Below are 22,386 nucleotides of genomic sequence, written 5' to 3'. Positions count from 1 at the left end.
ATTCCCGCCACAAAGAACCAACAAATAACCACGAAGCGGCTGCGTGAGCTTCGCAACCAAGCCTTTTTTCAACGAGTTAGCATAGTTTTCCAGTCACGTTAGTGGAGGAAATGAATTCTGTTTTACCTGCAAATGAGAAAATTGTGTATTGTTCGAAGAGGAAGAAGAAAAGATTTTGTGATCACTGCGATCGTCTGGTCTCGATCAGGACGTTTAATGCCCACAAGCGAAGGAAGACCGTCGATAATGCAAAAATTGGTAAGTCAGTGTGACTTTGAATGGTTGTTGTTTCCTTTTGTTTGGTCGGCTTTTCAAACTGTCTGTCGATGTTTTATTACTTTCATATTGAGGAACAACATCTTAATCTGTAGCTGTGTCTAATTTTATTTTTGATCTTAGATTACACAGATCAATTGCTTAGCCAAGATCTTCGAATTCACTCAGATTCAAGCGACCTGGATCTTGACTTTGATTTATCAAGCGATGAATGGTCTGAAGTTGCAAAATTTGCCGCTGAAAGTCCGGAACTTCAAGGTATATATTCATATATCTATTTACACCAAACTTTAATGTTATTCACCTTCAGAATAAACCTTCTTTGAAAGTAAAGTTTGGGTGAGATTGAAGTTTTGAGGGCTTGAAGTTAATTGGCTTATAAAGTACAGTTTTGTATTGCAGATGTTAGCCCGCTCCAGGATGGGGCTAAATTTAATTGAAAAACACCACTTTTTACATATCACTATTCAGCTATGCAGCTAGACCTAGGGGACACAAAAATGCAGTTGGATGTGCATGTTTATTCATTGTTTGTGACCTATAGGCCTCACTTTTAAGCTGAAATATAAGATGCTGTTTTACAAATCATTGTAATTCCTCCAAGACAAAATTTTCCTTGGACTTGTTATGATTTTGTGTTCACGAGTTAACTTTTTGGCATTGACATGTAAGGTAACAGATATATGAATAGTTGGGATTGTAATGCATATGGTGTTGCAAGTGTCACAATAGAGAATCATGCAACTTCTTTTTTGAGTGAAAAAGAAGTTAGTTATTTTTATGAGCAAAAATGCTTAAAAAAAAAATTTTTTTTTTTTTTTTTTTTTTTGCTGGTGACTAAACCTGTGCTCTCACTCTCTTTTGAAGTGACCTATATTTCTCTTTAACCAACAGATACACATGTTTCTGGAAGTGACGACAGTAATGGGTTGTCAAGTGCTGAGTCATCTGACAGTTTACATGTAAGCCAGATGTTTTAATTGTCTGACTAATACATCAGTAAATATCATCTAGCCTGTTATAAGCCTTTGCTGCTCAGTGGTTGGAGCATGTACAAAATAAAGAGCTGCTCTGAAATTAATTTTCAGCTTGATTCTATTTTAAAGGAATTTGAACTGTATTTATAATTAAATATTTGTATTGTATTTGTATTTGTATTTGTAATTTTTTTTTCTCCACTTGACAACATGAAGACAATATTTTTAACAAATTGGTCTTGTCTTTGAAAAGCCCCTTTGGGGAAAGTCAATAATGAATGTATGTATGTATTTTACCTCATTCCATGTTTATTACTATAATCCTTAAATGAAGGAAAATGCAAATCATACTACATGTAGTGAAAATCAGTTTGACCTGAAATTCATTGCAATAGTCAACCTTCCCATTATGCATAGGTCACATTGATAGTGTTGGCCACTGTACATGTATTTTCAATGGCATAGTATAAAATAGTTATGCAACGCTTTCTTGAAGTAATATTACCATGGAATATTCCACTTGTAACTTGTATACTTCTCTAAAGCATTGCATGACTAGAATGTATTTTGAGCTTTTCCTCTGATGAAGAAGGGGTATTTAATGGCATTATGTTAATTTCATAGTAAAAGAAACAGAATGCTGTTGAGTAGGTATTTTTTCTTTTAATATTGGTTGAAAGTCACACATTTACCCTTTTTTCTTTTTTAGGGAGAGACTGATGATGAGGCTGAATTGCAGTTTAAAAACCTACTGTCATCATCCGAGGATGATGATATTACCACTGATAAGAGCAACACTACGCAGAGTAATAATTTATCAGTATTGAGCAACACATCTATCAGTCTTATAATTATTTTTGTCATGACGTGGAAAGTAATGCACAACTTGTTAGATGCTGCAGTGAATGTTCTGTTCTGTTTTCTGAAAAGACTACTGGATCTAATGGCTAGAATAATTCATTGCAAAGCACTAAAACAAATGTCAAACCTACTTCCCCAATCCCTCTATATGATTAGAAAGCATTTGGGAATCAATCGAGATGATATTGAGAAATTCATTGTTTGTCCAAAATGTTCTTCATGTTACAAACCTGAGGACTGTGTACGAACTGTCAAATGGACGAAAGAAGGGTGAACGTTGCAGCTTTGTGGAATTTCCCCATCATCCACATAGAAGCCAAAGAAGGTCATGTGGAGCAGCACTTTTTAAAGCTGTACGCTCCAAACATGGAGAACTGATTTTAAAAGCAAAAAGAGTGTTTTGCTACCGTTCTGTCAAGAAAACCCTGCAAGAATTCCTAAAGCGTCCTGGATTTTCCGAGAAATGTGAGCAATACAAAAAGTGTCCTTGAGATCCTAACTTCCTTGGAGACATTTATGAGTCTGGAAGAATTTCAAGAGTGCAGAAGGAAAGCCCTTCTTTGATGCCCCCAATACATTTGGATGCATGTTGAATCTTGATTGGTTTCAACCATACAAGGATTCTGTTTATAGTGTTGGGGTGATCTATTTAAGTTTCCTGAACTTGCCACCACAGGAAAGAAATAAAGAGGAAAATTTAGCAGTGGTGGGAATCATTCCAGGTCCTCAGGAACCAAGTCGAAATGTAAATTCATTCCTGGACCCTTTGGTGGAAGAATTCTCAGACTTTTGGGATGGTGTTTGGTTGGACTGCCCCTCAACAGGACCCAGATTTTGTCGGCTTGCTGTTCTTTGTGTTACCTGTGACATTCCAGCATATCGCAAACTTTGTGGTTTTCTGGGCTTTTCAGCAAGAAAAGGCTGTAACAAGTGCAAGAAAGAGTTTCCAAGGTCATCATTTGGGGAGAAACAAGATTTCTCTGGGTTTGATCGAGACAGTTGGGATTTACACAACAACATTGATCATAGAGAACAGGTCTGGAGAGTTCACAACTCAGTAACCTCAAAGAAAGGCCGTGAAAAGAAGGAAAGTGTGAATGGAGTGTGATTTTCATCTTTGATTCACCTTCCATATTTTGACTTCATTGCGTGTGTCGTCATTGATCCCATGCATAACTTGATGCTGGGTACTACAAAGAAAATGCTTAAGATTTGGAAAGAATTGAACTTGCCGGATGAACAGGACTTCAAAGTGCTTCAAAAAAGGATTAACAAATTGAAAGTGCCTTCCAGTATCGGGCGAATTCCATCGAAGATTGCGTCAGGCTTTAAAGGTTTTACTGCTGATCAATTTAAGAACTGGGCAGTGGTTTTTTCATCCTTTGCTTTAAAGGGCATACTACCAGACAGACATTTACAATGCTGGAAATTATTTGTGAAAGCATGCTGTATACTGCAGTATACAGCATGCTTTCACATCCCAGAAATGTCTCACTTGGCCCAACTGGTTCAAATCACACAACAATCTCATCTGATCCAACCGGCTCAAATCACACAACTGTCTCATTTGCACAAACCAGATTAAATGACACAACTGTCTCATTTGGCACAACCGGTTCAACTTGTCTTATTTGGGCCAACCAGATCAAATGACACAGTGGTCTCATTTGGCCCAACCGACTTAAATCATACAACTGTGTCATTTGGCCTAACTGGCTCAAATGACACAACTGCCTCGTTTGGCCCAATCAGATCAAATGACACAACTGTCTCATATGGCCCAACTGGCTCAAATCCCACAACCGCCTCATCTGACCCAACCGGCACAAATCACACAACTGTCTCATTTTTCCCAATCAGATCAAGTGACACAACTGTCTCATTTGGCCCAACTGGCTCAAATCCCACAACCGTCTCATCTGACTCAATCACACAACTGTCTTGTTTTGCCCAATCGACTTAAATCACACAACTGTCTCATTTGGCACAACTTGTCTCATTTGAGCCAACCAAATCAAACGAAACAACATTCTCATTTGGCCCAATCGACTTAAATCACACAACTGTCTCACCTGACCCAACTGGCTCATATCACACAACTGTCTCATTTGGCCCATCTCATTTGGCCCAACTGGCTCAAGTCACACAACTGTCTCATCTGATACAACCGGCTCAAATCACACAACTGTCTCATTTGGACAAACCAGATTAAATGACACAACTGTCTCATTTGGCACAACTGGTTCAACTTGTCTTACTTGGGCCAACCAGATCAAATGACACAGTGGTCTCATTTGGCCCAACCGACTTAAATTACATAACTGTCTCATTTGGCCCAGCTGGCGCAAATCACACAACTGTCTCATTTGGCCTTAAACTGGCTCAAATAATACAATGTCTAATTTTGGCTGTCTCGTTTGGCCCAACCAGCTCAGTGCACACAACTGTCTTCTTTGGGTAACCGGATCAAATGACACAACTCGTCTCATTTGGGTCAACCAGATCAAATGACACAATTGTCTCATTGGCACCAACCGACCTAAGTCACACAACTGTCTCATTTGGCCTAACCGGATTAAATAACACAGCTGTCGCATTCAGATTCCTTGTTGTTCAAAGAACCATCTCGCGTTTGTGTTTTGGTAAGATGTAGCAAAAAACTGCAAATCCGTTTGCAGAAACATGACGGAAACGAACAACGGCGGAAATGTGCTGGCTTAAATATGACGGAAACGTGACTTGGCATTTCCGTTCCGTTAACGTGACGGAAACACGTAGACTTTAATTTTCACGTTTCCGTAAGACGTAAACATAACGGAAACATGGAGTTGCATGTTTCCGCCACGTTTCAGAAATACGGAAACATGTGATTTCGTCCTGTGCTGTGTTCAACAGTTATATCCACTTCGCAAGTGAAAATTGCTGATGACCTTCTTCTTAAGTTTTGCAGAAGTGTTGAAGATTTGTATGGTTCTTCTAAAATTACACCCAACATGCATCTTCATTGCCATTTATGTGAATGAATCCTTGATTTTGGTCCTGTTTACGGATTCTGGTGCTTCTAATTTGAGCGCTTCAATGGTATTTTGGGTGCTTTACATGTAAACAACCATCAGATTGAGGTACAATTGATGAGGAAATTTATTGAGCGGCAACAAGTGAGGGGCATGTCATGGCCAAGAGAATTTGATGGATTTAAAGACATGTTAGCATCTGCAGATAAAGGCTCATTGGCACAGACAAAGAAGAATCCTTTGACTCCAACTGAATATAGAGAAAGTATGAAACTCAAAGCTGACACTGGAACTGACCTGTTCCATTTGTCATTTGTTGACAAATGCTCCATTCAAGTGTTATCTCCTATCAAGGAAGTTTACATGAGTGATGATGAAGTTGAAGCCTTGACAACAATGTAAACTTTCCTACACATGGAAGACACTATTGTTTATGTTCCCAAATTGTCATGTCAATTTTCACAGTTACTACTTTATGACCAGAAACTTGACTCCTGGTATTCAAGAAGTGAACGGTCAGCCTGTATACTTGCGCGATGGTATGGTGCAAATGGTTTGGACACAGCTTCAGTGGATCTGCGGCAAGGTGAGTTTGTACATGTTGTGGTTCAAATGTAGTTATGATTTAAAATTTTTCAAACTAGTTTGATTTGTTTATTCTTTTGTTCCGAATTTTTTGCCATGACTTTAAGAACTGTAGAAAAATACTGCCAAACCAGTTTGAAATCATTTTGGCCTGAACTTGATTTGTGAGAACAGTGAGGTGCGATAAGGGGTCATACTTCACCCGATTTTCTAAATTAAATGCTAGGCTCCAGATAAATGCTGGTTTTTAGTTGAGAAAATACAGTGTATTTATTCCTGTGGACTTAAAAAAAATGCAGAATGTACATGTCCTTGTCAGAAATATTTTGGCTCTCCAAAGAATTATTAATGGAGACAACAGTGATATAATGTAGAGGAATACTTTTTCTTTTCCCTTTGAATCTGTCTTGTGGCAATTTTTTTTACTTCCCTTTTATAGTTGCTGCAATAAATATTAAGTTTGCCCTTCAGTGTGGTAAGATTTTCAATCAAAGCAGACTTGTTTATCTCCTTTTATGGGCTTCTGTGTTTGAATCTGTATAGTAAATACGTTATTGACAAACAAGCAAGAGGAGAACCAAACCCAATAAACACCTGCTTAAAAAATGATTGAGCATACCCTTTGCTGTTATTACCTTGGTATATTTAGATGCAGAGGACAATAATAGTAAATACTTTCAGTGTTTGCAACTTAACAGTCTTGCTATTTATCACATTACAAAGCAATACTCTACATGTATATAAGAAGTAAGATTAACTAGATCTTAGTGAATCTAAGTTCTTAAGCTTTTTGTACAGAACATAGAAGATTACTACATGTATGTTTATAGCACTCATCCTCTCTACTATTTCCTCTTTCTCTTGCAGGGATTGTCCAATACTTCTTCAAGCACTCTATAACTATCCGTTCCCCAACTGGTGAAAATGTGAACCTACCTTACACCCTGGCTTGTGTTCATTGGTACAAAGCTCACCCTCATGCAAGGTTTTACCTTGGTTTACCAATTCAAGCATGCCTGCCATCATTTGAAGTTGAGTCAGTGGCAGCTTTTATTCCAGTAATGAGGATTGATAGTATAAGTTACATGTATGAATATTAAAGGCAATTAAGTGGTAATCGTTATGATATCAGCCAAGCTCAGGTCTGGCAGGACCCTTTTATTTGCGCTTTCCTGTATTAATTGTTTGTAGGGATGAAAAGAAACGTAAGACTTATTACCACAGTAGTAAATAGGTGCCAGTATAGCGTCAGACCAATCAGAATCGAGTATTTTGGTCACGTGGTACAAATGGACCAATCAGAAAGCAGTATTTTCACATTCCATTCTGATGACGTATCTAAAACCGCGTGGGCGCCTGAGAACGAGTTCGTGGTTCAGGAGAGGTGCGTGTAAGTGTCAATGGGTTAACCCATTGACACCTGAACCGCCCGTAACCGCTAGTAACCTCCCGTAACCGCTCGTAACCTCCCGTAACCGCCACTAAACTCGTCCTCAGGCGCCCACTCGGTTTTAGACGCGTCATCAGAATAGAATGTGAAAATACGGCTTTCTGATTGGTCCATTTGTACCACGTGACCAAAATGCTCGATTCTGATTGGTCTGACGCTATACCGGCACCTATTTACTACTTACCACGTCGGTTCATTCGCTCATTGAGAGATAAATGCTAACTTCATGTTACTTATCTTTACAGTGCCTTCATCCATACAAGCAATAGGCAACAAGATGGTCACGGAAGGTGACAATGTGACTCTGATGTGTAGTGCATCCGGAATACCTCCTCCAGTGGTGTCTTGGATGAAGCCTGATGGTCACCGTCACAGTGGATACATGCTGAATGTTGTAAACATTAACAGGAGTCAAGCTGGCGAATACAAATGTGAAGTCAGTAATGAATGTGGCAATGCAACAGAGACATCAACAATTGATGTGCAGTGTAAGTTTGTGGATAGATTATTGCATTTATTGTCGTTACTTTGACCTTGTAATCTTAATTGGCATACTTTAACATTACTTCTTCCGAAATCTTACATCATTTGACCTGAATGTGAATTGGAGATAAAACCCCTTACAATCTTGTGAATTTTTGTTTAATTTTTGCCTTTTAAAGATGCATCAAGAATTACTAACATTTCTGGTGAGCAGATCGTGAATAATGGTGGTGTGGTGAGTTTGTTTTGTTTAGCGGAAGGTAATCCAAAGCCAATGATAACTTGGACAAAAGTTGCTGATAACAGTCGAGTGAACTTCCCTTTGACCATCCGTGGTAGTCAGGATGAAGGACTGTACAGATGTACAGCTGAGAATGGTGTTGGAAGCCCTGTAACTAAGTTTGTCAACATGACAGTGCGTTGTGAGTGTTGAAGTTTATGGCTTCTTTTCCACATATATCCCAGTATCCTAAGTAGATTTTTCACACTTGTGGAAAAAATTCTCAGGAGTGCGGATTGTCGTTTATTTGTATTATAAATTTTTTTTAATTTACGTGTGTATCAAAGGTCATCCGTCTTCTGATTCTGGTCCCTCTTAAAAAAAATTTTAAGTAAAGAGTCCAAATTAAAGACGATGAAGAGGCGAAATGCCAGTGATGATGGAGAGCGCGGAAACAAGAAATTGCGTGAGCAAGCTGTGTGCAAGTTGTCTTCATCTCAAGAATCTTCATCCACACAGTCCGTAAAGGACGTTTTGCGACGCAGGATTGAACAGAAGGGGGTGCAACGAAATGAAGAGCGTTTTTCTAGATCGCAAGATAATACTACTCTTTCGAATTGAGCTTCGATCTTGTCAAATCTTGGTTATTTTTGTGAAGTGCGGTCGATAATTGCCGCATGCGGCAAAATTCACGGTGCCTATTCTTGCTTTGATTATTGAACAGTCAAGGGTCAGGTTCATCTTCACTAGAACTTTCCTCGGAACTGCTGCTTCCCAAGCTTAAAACGGCAGAGAACGCCGGAAACCACAACGGACACAAAAGATGTGAATAGATTCTATTGATTTAACGTATAAAATGTTCATATTTCGAAATGTTTATCGTTCTTCATGCTAGTCCTTATAACTCAACGGTTCCTCCCGTAAGTTAACACCGAGTTTCACAACATGTGATGCTTTCATGAATATATCGTTTGCTTTTTATCGAGACCTGAGCTTGGGACGCCTTTGTTCACACGAATCTGCACTCGAACTATCGCAAGAAGCCTTGCTTCTCTCTGCTGTTTTTCTTTCAATATATTAACGAGTAAATTTAGAAATTAACCAGGCGCTAATCTTTATTGGTCGATGTGCTCTCATGGTGAGTCCTAATTCGCGGTAAATTCAAACTAAAATTAGACTTGCCTGTGAAAACGCCGTGATAAAAATACAGGGCAGTTGAAGGCTCCAAGTGATGGGCTCCTGCCTACAATAGGTATTGGTTCAGACTGATACCTTAGTTTTGACACAGCAATTTTCAGTTGAGTGTCGGAGGCAACTTGGGATTGGTTTGGTTTTACGTAACTCATCTCTCTGATTGGTCCAGAAAACTTGCGCCATCCTCTCAGCCAATCAGATGCAAATCTAAAAACCAATCGCGACTTGGTCATTCGCGTTTTCCCGCACCTCAGGAAGTTTGCTTGTTTTCAATTCGTGTTCTCATTGGCTAATGATGTTATCCTTGTTGGTCGCTTTGATATTTTTTTTCGGTCTTTCGACACTGGGTTGAAAAGTGCTCCTAAGTAGCAAAAACACTGAGTACTTTTTTGCCAGTTTGGAGGCTCATTTAGCCTCCTCGTGTGGGGATCAAAACTTTTGTTGCTAATTAAAAGTATATACATGCATGTCTTTAAGTAGTGTTCTGGGCCCAGTTTTATATAGGTCGGATAACGATATCGAACGGATAAATCGCTATCCAACGGATAAGTGATAGAAAAACGTACTACACTATCCACCAAACAGAAATTTATCCAGCGGATAGCGTTATCCAGCCTTCCAACAACCGGGGCCTGGTAAGAGTCACAGATACATGTATGTCTTGGTATGTTTGTGCGGCACAATTGTGGGCAACAGTCAAATCACCACTTACCTAGAGTATAATGGAAATCCAAAGCATATCCAACCTCAAATCTTGAACAGTGCTGGTACAGGTAGGAACTAATTCAGAGAGGGTTTACGTATTGGAGCTTAGAAAGGCTATGAGAAATAGTCCTATAATTTCTTGATATATATGTAGGTTGTCTGGTGTATGATTTATGCCAAAACCGCCTTTTTTACCAGAGGACTGCTAACTTTTAGTCTTTTTAATGTGTCTTATAGTTCCTGCCGCAATTATGGCCCTGGGAGAACACACTGTCGTTAAGGGTGGAACTATCCAACTTTATTGTAATGTGTCTGGAACGCCGCCACCTACTATTTTATGGACTCATGTAAAATCAGGCAAAACATGGAACCAGAAAAAATAGAGTATTGAAGATATCCAAGTAGAGAAACTTGGAGAATACAGGTGTAACGCCAGCAACAAATATGGAGGAGAAATAAAAAGTACCTTTATCTTTTATGAGGGTGAGTGCGTCCAGTTTATACGGGCGATGCCTTTATAATCGAATTCAAAGAAGTTGTCGGCTGGTATTGCTAAGTTACTAGTGAATTTATCTTTGCTGTGAAATCATTTGGAACCTGATTGGCCCGAACCAGCCATGGGGAGTGCTGGTCCCTAAGTGCAATATAAATGCGATGAGATCAAAGCTCTAATAGATTAAAAATATCATATGTATAATGGAGACATTCCGGAGAAATGGTTCTTCCAAACTCCGTCAAAATTTTGAAAAACAGATTACAGCTCTACACTGCTTCTTAAATTGAAAAGAGTTTATTTTTTCTGATTTTTCAGTATTGTTTTGTTTTGTATTTTGTTTGAGTAAAATTAGGATCTTTAACTCCCCTATAATTGCAACGGTCACCATATAGCCTAAGCTTATTTAGAACATGAAAATGTAAATCTTTCGTGATTTTTAACTCTCATTCTTTATTGGTGGTCTTTGTGAGAAACCGTGTACTGCTGGAAAATCTTGTCGCAAGTTTGGAGAAACATTCATCTGTATCTGTCCTCCAGGAAAAACAGGAGCAAACTGTCAGGAGACATGTTGGAACGACATTTAAAGTTTTACCAGAAGAAAAGTCACTCTAGTTGCATTTGATTCATTTTTACTATACTCCCAGCCTTATATTAAGTGCTCATACAGTTGAAATATACTATCCTTTTACTGAAATATTTGTTTTACACGCTGCTGTTCACATCTATTTAGTGATACCTTGCATTAAGATCTTTGTCTTAGAAACTTGTGTTTACCTGAGGTAAGCCACATAGACAGATAGCATGATCATTCAAACTTGATGCTGATCTCTAATGAATCATCCTTTAACACTCTAAAGCAAAGAAATATATTTAGCCATGTACACATGCATTGAAAGTTGATCTTTTCCCCTAATGAATAAGCCTCTGACCTTTCAAGGGAAAAACCTGCATCTAGCCATGCACACATATATTTAAATTTTGTATATTTGGCTTCTATGCGACAACATGCAAAATGGAAAACCAAATAACCTTTTTGTTTTCATTTACCTAAGTGGCGGTATTTCGGCAAATGTTCTTTTGATCTGTCTGCTGCGCAAAAGTACATCTAGCTTTGCGATAAACTGAAGGTGTTCGATCTTTTATCCTACTTTGACGTGTTATTTTTTACTAGGTAAGTTGTAAAGTACGTGCAGTTTCGCTTTTTGTAGCGTTCATACTTCTCTTGCTACTAACAGAGGAACCCCAGAAAAACCTTGTTATGGTACTAAAACTCAAGAGAGAGTTCAAACAAGTATACGAGAACTTGGAAAATCCACAGACAAAAATGCTTGTCCGAGGTATTGAAGAAAATGTGAGTGCTCTGGTAATAATAACTATAATTAACTTTAGGATAGTATTGTAATATATAACGGAAAGCAAGAATTATTTTGTAAGTGAGCCCATTGCTTATCGTAATTTAAAAGAAATTTAGTAAGGGTGCACGTAAGCACCAGGCGACTGCAAGGCCCTATCCAATTTCTACACTGGCACCTTTTCATTCAAAAGATAGCGAAGTGTATTATTTTTCATTAAGAAATTATCGTTTATTTTATAAGGATAAGAATTTATTTCGTATGAAGCGCTGCGCTCCTAATGTCGTTGTAAAACATCAGATTGGGGCATAAATGTCTCCTTGTCAGTACCAAAGAAAATAGAAAACAATGTGGATAATAGGTGTGCTAATGAAAAGGTGGGAAGGGTGTAAGAAATCTCGAGGTCCATTGATCGTCTATAACCACCCTCCTCCTCCTCCCCCACTTTTACATTATGCAGTGTTCTTCCTTTTCCTGGCACAAAGCTTATCACAGTTGAAACATATATTGTAGTTATTGAATCAAATTTATAATTTAAAGCAAAAGCAGGAAACGAAATTTCAATTTATTATAAAATTGGGAAAGTGCACGAGTTATTTAATTTGTTTTATTCTGTCTTTTTTTGTGTCAGACGATGGAAGAATTAGAGGGCACTAGTCTCGCGAGCGTAAAGGTCCTCGAACTAAGGTAAAAGATTTTTTTAGTCATTAGTTATTTTGTGTCTGAGCATTCAGCTCAGGCTACAAGGGGCCAATATAACATGCCTTCTTTAATTGTAGGCAATCAGTTGTTTTGGCTGAGTATGGAATCTTAAAGCACTGAGCTGTTTTATTTTACTAAAAACTAGAAAGAGTGCTTAAATACTAATGAACACGTTCTAAGATAAAAATATCGAAATTTGGCCGATGAAAGAAGGCGATTAAACTGCAGCGCCTAAAGCCCCTCGGCTGCGGTGTTTTCACATTACTATTCAACTGATTGTCTTTTCAACTTAAAACGTTTCATTTCTTGTTTATCTTGTAGGCCCGGAAGTATCATTACTGACTTGGAATTAACGTTTAACTATTCTGTCGGTCAAAGTAATTTAAATGCATTGCTGGCACAGGCAGTGAATGATGGAAAACTTGGCAGTATGGAAGTTGAGTAGGCGGTCGTTCGAAAAGCTTTTTCAGGTTAGTTGTTTTTCATAGATCATAGTCAACACCTTACAAGATGTCAATGAAGGTGTTAACAATCTCTTGGTAAAGTTCTTACACGATCTTTGTTAAAATCTAACAAGATATCAACAAAGATCTTTCAAGATTTCAGTTGAGATCTTACAAGATCTTAGAAAGATCATCAAAAAAAAAACTTACATGATTTTAGGGAAAAATCTTTCAAGATCTTGTTAAAAATCTTGCAGGACGTTAGGAAAGATCTTAAACGATTTACAAGATTTTGGTAGCGCCATTGTAAGATATTGGGAAAAGGTCTCAAAAGATTTCGGTGAATTTGTACTAAGATATTACAAGATCTTAGTAAAAATCTTATAAGATTTACGTAGCGATCTTGCAAGATCTTGGTAAAGATCATACAAGATTTGGGAAAATTATTACAAAATCTCAGTTGAGATATCGATGTTACATGATCTTAGTAAAGATCTTAGAAGATTTTGACGAAGATCATACAAGATCTAAGGAAAAGTTTTACAAGATCTTAGTAAAGATCTTGCAATGTCTTGGTAAAGATCTTACAAGATCTTACTGTAGGTCTTACACGACCTAAGTAAGGATCTTTCAAGATCTTAGGAAGGATCTTACAAGATCTCAGTAAAGAACTTAGAAGATCTCGAGGAAGATGTAACAATATCTTAGTAAAGATCTTACAAGATCCATGTAAATATCTTACAAGATCTCGAGGAAGATGTAACAAGGTTTTGCTAAAGATCTTAGCAGATCTTTGTTAAATCTTACAAGATCTTAGTGAAGCTCTTATAAGATCTGGATGAAGATGTAACAAGACTTTGGTAAAGATCTTACAAGATCATTGCAAATTTCGTACAAGATCTAAGTGGCGATTTTACAAGATCTTCGGAAAGATATGTTCTAAAAGATCTAAAGTAAACATTTAACAAGATCCTACAAGATTTCGATGAAGATGTGTTGATGTTTTGGTAAACATCTTAGCAGATCTTTGTAAAATCTTACAAGATCTCGATGAAGATGTAACAAGGTTTTGCTAAAGTGAAGCTCTCATAAGATCTCGATGAAGATGTAACAAGGTTTTGGCGAAAAATCATAGATGATCTTTGTAAAATCTTACAAGATCTTGGTAAACATCTTCCAAGATCTCGATAAAGATGAAACAAGGTTTGTTCCGTTCCGTAAAGTTCTTAGAGGATCTCTACGAAAACTTGTATAAATTTAGCTCAACTTGTGATTGATGAGAGCTTTTAGAAAGGGCTTACTCGTTCGACATAAATTATGTTGAACGAATGAGAATATTTTTAGCAAATAACACTACTATCCTTAAAATGCACAAAGCGGCTGAATATAAATATTGGATATTGCAGTGAGAATATCATAAGCATTCAGCAACTTACGCCTCTCTTGTCTTATGGCTATAATGACAAAGCAACTTTCGGAAATGAAGGAGGAATTGTGATGAAGTGTTTTGATTGAGAATTGGATCGGTCTCTTTAATGAACGAAGGCATTCGCATCTTAGTCAGTGTTAACGATCGTAATCGTTTACAAAGCAGTGGATTCAAGTGTGAAAGTATTTAGTAAGTACAGACTTGAACGATTTGCAGTTCTTTAAAAACTTCTGGCTGGTGAACTTCAAATTGAAATAAGGATATTTAAGAACGCAATTCGATGTTGGAACATACGTGCCAAAAGTACACTTCAGACAATGAAAATACCAATTTTCAACCCTGGTTATACTACTGCGTTAGCTCTGTGGTAGTTCAAAAAATCATCATTTCTGTGGAATTTTCTCAATAACTAAAAAGCTATACAGGAAAACAAGCTTGTTTAAATGTTTGATATAATAGATTTTACCTGACACGATTATAATTGAATAAAGACATTGAATCGTGAAATATGGTGATTTAGGGCTGGAAAAGGAATTACCCTCCCTACATTTGATTAACAATTAAGTCCTCGAACAGAGTGGTAGCTGGCAGCAATAAGTATTTCTAATCAGATATTCCTTTGTGATCAAATTGTAAATATTTAGTGATTTTTCACCTCCTTTCCATACTTCTTCAGAATGATACTTTTCCCATAAAAAAGAGTCTTTCATTGATTTCAGTGACCTTTTTCCATGGCAAATTTTGCATGCACTTAAATTTTTCTATTTGAACTCTATGTGCGTTTCACATAGATTTTATATGATAATTTCACAACCTTGGCTTGTTTCTGCTTGTTTAAACACTAACATTTGAGCAGCTATTTTCAGTCGAATGTAAATTTGTTCAGATATATTTCTTTCGTATGGTTCTGGTTTAATGATTAAAGGGGTGTAACGATTTAATGATTGATAATGATATGATTGATAATGATTGATGATGATTGATAATGATTGATAATGAATGATAATGTTTAATGACTGAGGGGTTTAATGATTAATGCTCACATGCTCACATTTTACTGCCGGAAAGGAGACGACAATTTTTTTACTCTTTCGTTTGGTTAACACTTAGGCATGCAAAGCGATAAAGCCAGTAAAAGGCTTAATATAAAAAAATTTCATGTTGGTGGAGTTAGTGCAACCATGATGAAATTGATTGTAACAGAATAATGCGCTTGTGCTTGAAAACTTACGGAATAGAACATTAAATGACACGGCCCATAAATGCTACAAATGTGCTGAATTTATCCCTTTTTGAAAGGCTTCCTAAAGACAGAGTGAAGGAACAATGCCCCTTCTTTTACAGTCGGAAAGCAGACGATATGTTTTTTCTATTTTTTCTTAAAGTTGACCTTTTGACATGCATAGAGATTCATAGTGATTAATTCATTTTGACATGCAAATCATAAGCTAAATATATCAACTTTTCATGCCGGTAGAGCTAGCGCTAGCAGAAAATAATCTTAGCTCGCCATGAAGAATTGGATGGTACTTATCGTCGATGCGCTGACTCCATCCTTACTATTTGTACTTTGTGCAGGTATGATGAGATATATGCCATAGATAAATATAACCGTAGATTTAAAAAGAGAACTGAAAGGAAAGAATCCATAACTGAGGTATAACAGTATGTGCCTAGACATGTCTTGCCGATCTTTGTTTGTTCTACAGCCTAAAGTGAACAAGGCTCTCATAAAAACAAGCTAATTTAGTTTCCCAGATATAATAATCGATGGCAATTGAAATGTAACATCCTTAGAAATCGGCTGCACGAGCAGAGAAATTTAGAACGCTTAACTCTATTCATCCATTGTCTATAAACTTAATGATCAAAGAAATGGTGTCAATAATTTCTAAAACTAAATTGAAACCACTCGGCTGTTCCTCGTGATTCATTTAAGTAAACGTCGTTTTTATGAGAAACAAAGTTAGAGACATTAGTGGAATATTAACGTTGATTTTCTTTTCACGATAAGATTGAAATTTTTATGCCAGCTTTTGAGCCAAAATTTCCGCAAAATTACGGGTGCGCGACGTGATCTATCGTCGCTTTGTTGTTAGCGCAGTCCTTGATGTCTTATGTAAATTGTGTTGTTAATGACTTCTGCGATGAAATACTACCAAGAGATGGATGACAATAGACTTTGCTACCCAGTTTCTATCGCCCTCTTAGTTTAAATTTTTCGACCGGAGCATCGATTACGCATATTACGCAAAAGGGTGTTTAATCGTCGAAATGCTCTTGAAGGAAAGTGAACGACATTTAAAGGGAAAGGTCGTAGACGAAGAAAAAGAACAAAACTCAGAAGCAGAAATGCCTGAGTTTCAGACAGTTCTGTCTATACCATAACGTCATAAAACATTGGCCAATTTGTCAAAACTTTGTCTAGCTCCAAGTTTTAGCCCCACATTTTTGTCTCTGATATTTATGGCCCTTGGGATCCAGTTCACTCGAAAAAGCACTGAAAGAGCAGCGCGTTTGATTGGCGTCGGTTAACTCATGACGACTTCAACACGGAAAAAGTGTGTAATTCTGCGAACCCCACTAAAGTGGGGTTCATGCATATGTATGAGTACTGTTACCTAGTAACGCGTGACGTATTTTACGTCACGTTTCATCGTGAGTCGTAGATGGAAGCTGTGTAGTAAAACCTGTTTGGATGCGGTCGGAGAAACTAGGATAGATCGAGAAATTCGAAGTGAACTACGTCTGGTGTTTTGACCGTAATTTGGAACGTTTTGTTTGCTAGGTGGATAAAGATAAAATTCATAAAGATTTCGTCCATGAAAGATAATGCAAATTCACGCCTGAATTGAAGCGAACCGTAATTTGAGCTTTTTGTTTGCATAAGTTTGGGTGATATTTTAAAAGTATTTTGTGTTGTGTTGGAGATATCACATTAATGAATGAATTAATATTTAAATCACAGAATAAAGAGATGTATGGTAAATCAATTTGTCATAACAAAACGTTTGAGTGGAACCGAAGAAAATGTATAGTATTTCCAGTGGAACACTTGTGTGTTTTTTTTTTGTAAGATAGAGAGTCCGCTATTGTGATGGCTTAGAAAGAAAAAATTCGCATCGATTTAACGTTAAATCATGAGCCCTAAAAATAAACATTGCCTAATTTGCTACGCTAGATTTGCGTAACATTTCCAATTTATTGCGTAACATTTCCTGTTTGTGTATGTTTTTGCTGTTCGCACCCCAATTTGAACGTGATTTATACTGTAAACGTCCAGTTTATCGACAACTCAATTTTGTTCATCTTGTTAAATCCCTGATGAAGTCTGTGTGATCAGACGAAACCGGTCGGATGATAAACTAAGTTGGCAGGATCTGTTGCTGTGTGTTGCTCACTAATTTTTATTTTTAAAAAAAATTGTTGAGAAAAAAGTTTTAAAAAATTATAAAAAGGATGTACCAGTCTTTTCGGATGTCACCGATGCCTTTTCCAGTACCTCCATTTTTTATTACAACAGTAAAAGATATATGTACAATCAACACTTTTGAAAAATTGCTTAACATTTTGTTCAGTGAAGTATACTGTTAACATTTTACAACACGATTGTTTTCTGCAACTACAAATGACCTGTCTCTATATTAGGTATTAAAGTTTTTTACCGCTAACCACTCATATTCAGTCATTTTTCTTCCCCTGACTGATCCGATGGTAACTCCATAAACCCCAGCATGCAATGCGAAGTTATTCACGAGCTTCGTGTGGCCTCTTCGTGCGGGCCTGGTAACAGAGACGGCTAAGAAGGCGGGACACGAGCAAACAGTGAACTTTCTTTTAAGCTCAACGAAGCAGTTCCAGCCCTGATCATGTAGTAAAATTTTTAGTCCATTAATCATAATCTTAGTGGCAGGAGTTAGCCAGCCTGTCTTTTTCTGCGTGCTCACACGGCGCCCTAAGGACCTAGAGGGGTCTTATTCTCTTAACGATTTGACTCAATTTGCTGAAAGGTTCGCGGTTGGACAATTTCTTTCAAAAAATCATTGGCAATAAAATTTCCAGGGAAGAGGATCTAGGAACGTGAGTTAGGTAAGCTAAAAAGTGTTCGTTTTGGGTATACGGTGGTCGAAAATATGATCTTCGTTCAAGGTCGGACCTCAGGCAAAATTCTGACGAACAATCCCTAACTAGCCAGGTGGATTTTGGATGGGCTCTTTGGAAAACACATAAAGCAGCCGCCTTTCCTCAGAAAGCAGACAGGGGAGGAAACTAGTGAGGCAACCGCTTCTGATGTGGCTTCCCAAATATTGAGATTAAGAGATGACACTGGCCAGAAATGTTGTCTAAGACTGACTAGTTGATAGAGCAGGAAATCGCTCGATACTTTAGCCGCTTATCTGCCCTAACAAAAATTGGTTTATCGAAGAGGTTCTCCTCTGTAAATATGAATGAGGCCGATGTCGGTAATCTAACATCAGAGGTCGAAACTGACCGAACAAGGCAGAAGATAAAGAGGGACCTTGCAAAATTTAGACGAATACTGCAGGAGAGGGTACAGCTGCTTTAGGCTACAAAAAATTCAGACCTTTGCATCTCACTTTTCTTCCAAATTTATCGTCTTAGTCTATGCACGAAAACAACTGGCTATGTCTTCGAATTTTTTCATCAAGGGAAATTTGCAGGAAGACTGCTGGCTCATACTTTAATGAATTTTACATTCATTAGTCTATAATTTGATTGTTTACTATCATTATCGCACAGTTCACAAGTAAAGGAGATTTTAAAGTCACATGTCGCATTCTTGTTGACGTACAAGTTCCCGTTTTGACAACTTTGGCTTTTCTAAACCGCGGTGACGGGAAACTCTGTCCTCTTCATTTGAAAGGAAATATGGATAGCCCCATAAAATTCATTAACTGCGCCATGTTTCCAGAAAATAAGGCTGGAAAATGTTTTTCCACTTTCCACCATCAAGAAATTCCACGCAGAAATAGTATTGTATCTTGACTGCGTGATCGTTCTTGAGAAGTGAAATTGTTTATCTGTTTTCTCAAGAAAACACTTCTAGAAAGTTCTTAAACCTTCTGTTATTTTAATTGCCTGTTTTTTGACTGCAATTATCGTCTGCGTTAGCCATTATTTTCGCTGAATGTCGTGGTCTTTGCGTGCACCTGCGAGCCAGTTGGTACACAGCACTCTTTCGAGTTTCTTTGCTTGGTGTCGGGCTCAGGTGTGTAGGTCTGGCTCAAAAGATATCTACACGCTGCAAGAGGGTTTTCAAATACACCCAAACCGCTACGATTCGTGAAAGGCAGTTTGCGAATCGTTCTACCGGAAGTTGATTCGTGGTTAATCGGAAATCTGATAAACCATCTCTCATTAGATGGAAACGCGTACCGGAAGTCAATTTGCAAGACACTTGGAAAATATTTCGTAAGTAACTGCCAAGGGTTGTTGAAAATGTTGTCGAATCGACTCCTTTCGACCCGTCGCGGTTAAAGTCGACCCGTCCGCAAGTGGCCACCAAAGGGGGTTGCAGATACTGTCGAATCGACTCGATCGACTCGAATCGAACGACTCGTCATACCGGAAGTCGATTTGCTAGACAAAATATTCCGCGAGACGAACCTCAGTATCGCCAAGCTCGGGAAATAGATATAACAAAATCTCTGTTTCACGGCCAAAAGCGTCGTCGCCATCCAGGCTATTCCGCTTCCCACCGACAAACTCCTCTATCTCTAGGGGAAGGATGTTAAAAAAAACGCACTATTAGGAGCCAACAGGAAGTCATATCATTTCTTTTCACTGATACCAGCTTTGATGAATACTGCGTAAAGTCTTTCTTTGGTTGGTAATTGTTGAACGGAAGCTTTTTTCATAACTTTCAATGACAATTCTGTGGAGTGGCATTAAGGTTTTTCGGAGCTTGTATAGCATTTAAAACATTCCTGTGTTCTTATGTTAATTTTTTGGGGAGAAATTCCAGAAAACTAAATACTGACAGCCTGGTTTAATATTGGCGCCATTTTTTCCGGTTTTCTTTCAAGGGGCCTAAACAGTCAATTAGGATAACAATCTTAAATTGCCTTTAAAAGGATCGGGTAACAAGTGTCACCCGGGGATCCCTAACCCTCAGGAAAACTTCAACTCTATGTTCTTGTGAACAAGGTTTCAGGAGGCAAATCGCGCCTCACGCTGTTTCATAACTTCACGAATCTCGCTCTTCTTTCCGCTGGCGAGGACTGTCACGACAATGTTTTCTTCAAAAACAGTCAATGGTCTAACGGAAAGTATTATTCATTCTCATCGACAATTCATTCATGTACGAAGATTTACCTCTGTTCACTAATTAAACAACGAGAAAAGTAAATGCGAGTAAATTCAATTTTTTTTATTTTGAAGTTGTGAGAGTTTGTTCGTTTGTTTGCTGCAATGGCGTGTGTAAATCTGGTCTTTCCTCAACAAAAACTAAATTCGAATGGCACACTCCAACGAAACAAACAGGGATTTAATGCGGCCTTTTCTCATTAAACTCCTTCAGCTTCTATTGTGCAATTTACGGTACAAATGTCCAAATTGAACGGGCTCGGAAAGACTCACCGACAGCGTAAATTTGTTGTAGAACTTAAATTAAAACTTCACTCGCTCTTTTGCTACGAACAAATTGCTAAAGAAAATTCAGTTATTAAATGAATGAGAGTTCCATCGTTCAGTTTAACTGTAACCAAATACTTCACGTTTTAACTTTCTATGTACTTTTTGTGAACGATTAAATTTAACTTCAGACGGTTTTTAGGCCGCTTGTCAACCAACGTAATTGACACTATTGCTTATACAAATTCATTCTGCAACCAATATTTTTCTGTCGACCAAAGTGATTTGAGACAGAGAAAACAGAGGATTCATAAGTTATTTATTGGCTTGAGGTAGTGACCGACGAGTTTGCTTAAAAATACTGCCCAGTCGGAAAAACGAGATATATTTATAAAAAATGGTAACGAAAGTTGGGATGTACTCGGCGACTCATGAAAGCGTTATCGTGGCCCGTGGCCAGAGATAGGAAAATACTGACCGGGTAAAGAACAAATAAGATTGCAGGATTCGTTACCGTGCCCTCTAAAAACAAAATAAATGTTTAAAACAAATGACATTATTCACCCTTGTCAAATGTAATAGCATGATCATCACAATTGTAGTGCCTTCTTATCCCAACGTTACTTTGTTTCTTTGCTACATTAGCGAACAATGAACTACTGCTCGTACTCTAAATATGACAATCAACCACAAAATTCCCATAACCAGATAACATTAAAGATAATCCAAAAAATCATGTAAGTCATCTGTCAGTTCACGAGTTTGCTCACAGAGCACTTTGATTTGTATTTGTTGCAGTTGCCAACCTGACTGTGGTGACAAGTGATCGTAAGTATAAATAATCGTCTTATATGTCTGCATTTTAATCCACAGATTTAGTCTTTGTTTAAGTCAACTGAGATTCTCATTCTTAGTAAAGATATGGTAAGGAAAGCGCTAGTTTGAAACACATCTGCAATTTCTATTTTGCTTGGAGTAAGAAACCAAAAGAGTAACTGAAGGATACCATTTCTTTACAGCCTGCAGCCCTGCTGGAAAGTCCATTCATGCTACCAGTGGTCACATTTCAAGCCCCAATTTTCCCAACAACTATGACACAAACAGGATTTGTACCTGGAATATCACAGTACCCGGTGGAAAAACCATCAAACTGACCTTCTTGAACTTTACCCTGGTAGCAGGTGAAAACGATTACTGTGGTGGAGCGGCAGCAGACAGTGCCCGAGTCTTTATCACAAACGTTGCCTCTCATGGAGGAAAACCCAATGACTTTAAGATCTGTGGTCAAAAGCTTCCCCCTCCTGTGTACTCCGAGGGACATTTCATTCAAGTGAGATTTGAGTCTCGCACCGGCCTTGTAAACAAAGGGTTCAATGCAATCTTTCAGGCGATAGATGGAGATTCACGTAAGAGCTTATCTTCTAAGGTAGTTTATAACCGGAAGTATAGAAGTGTACTGAGCATGTACTCCTATTCAACTGAGCGAGAATTTGTTGAGTATATCATGCAAGTAATACAGTAGGCAATCTTTGAACAGCTATAGTCTGTAGAAAAATACTGCATATAATCAAATCTTTTACTCGAACGCAAGCTGCTATATTACAC

At 37.9% G+C, this 22,386-nt stretch overlaps 2 protein-coding genes and 1 pseudogene across 3 annotated transcripts in view; all 3 read left to right on the top strand.

Annotated features, from left to right (window-relative positions):
- The window catches only part of LOC131773610 (fibroblast growth factor receptor 3), an 88,659-nt gene that overhangs the window by 5,089 nt on the left and 61,184 nt on the right, over positions 1-22,386 (top strand). Inside the window, exons 2-3 of the mRNA XM_066169163.1 lie at positions 7,409-7,651; positions 7,826-8,045. Of these exons, the coding sequence (XP_066025260.1) occupies positions 7,409-7,651; positions 7,826-8,045 (463 nt within the window). The remainder of the gene's footprint in view (positions 1-7,408; positions 7,652-7,825; positions 8,046-22,386) is intronic.
- On the top strand, positions 111-7,107 carry LOC136281575 (uncharacterized; annotated as a pseudogene).
- LOC131782803 (tolloid-like protein 2) overlaps positions 15,646-22,386 on the top strand; it is a 30,016-nt gene continuing 23,275 nt past the window's right edge. For both annotated transcript variants that reach the window (XM_066169136.1, XM_066169135.1), the window contains exons 1-3: positions 15,646-15,765; positions 21,580-21,609; positions 21,801-22,187. In XM_066169136.1, the coding sequence (XP_066025233.1) occupies positions 15,699-15,765; positions 21,580-21,609; positions 21,801-22,187 (484 nt within the window). In that variant the 5' untranslated portion in view covers positions 15,646-15,698. The remainder of the gene's footprint in view (positions 15,766-21,579; positions 21,610-21,800; positions 22,188-22,386) is intronic.

Source organism: Pocillopora verrucosa, chromosome 6 (assembly GCF_036669915.1).
Source record: "Pocillopora verrucosa isolate sample1 chromosome 6, ASM3666991v2, whole genome shotgun sequence".
NCBI classification, from domain to species: domain Eukaryota; kingdom Metazoa; phylum Cnidaria; class Anthozoa; order Scleractinia; family Pocilloporidae; genus Pocillopora; species Pocillopora verrucosa.
Note: the sequence above shows the minus strand (reverse complement) of the source record. Positions and strands in the feature narration are given on the sequence as shown.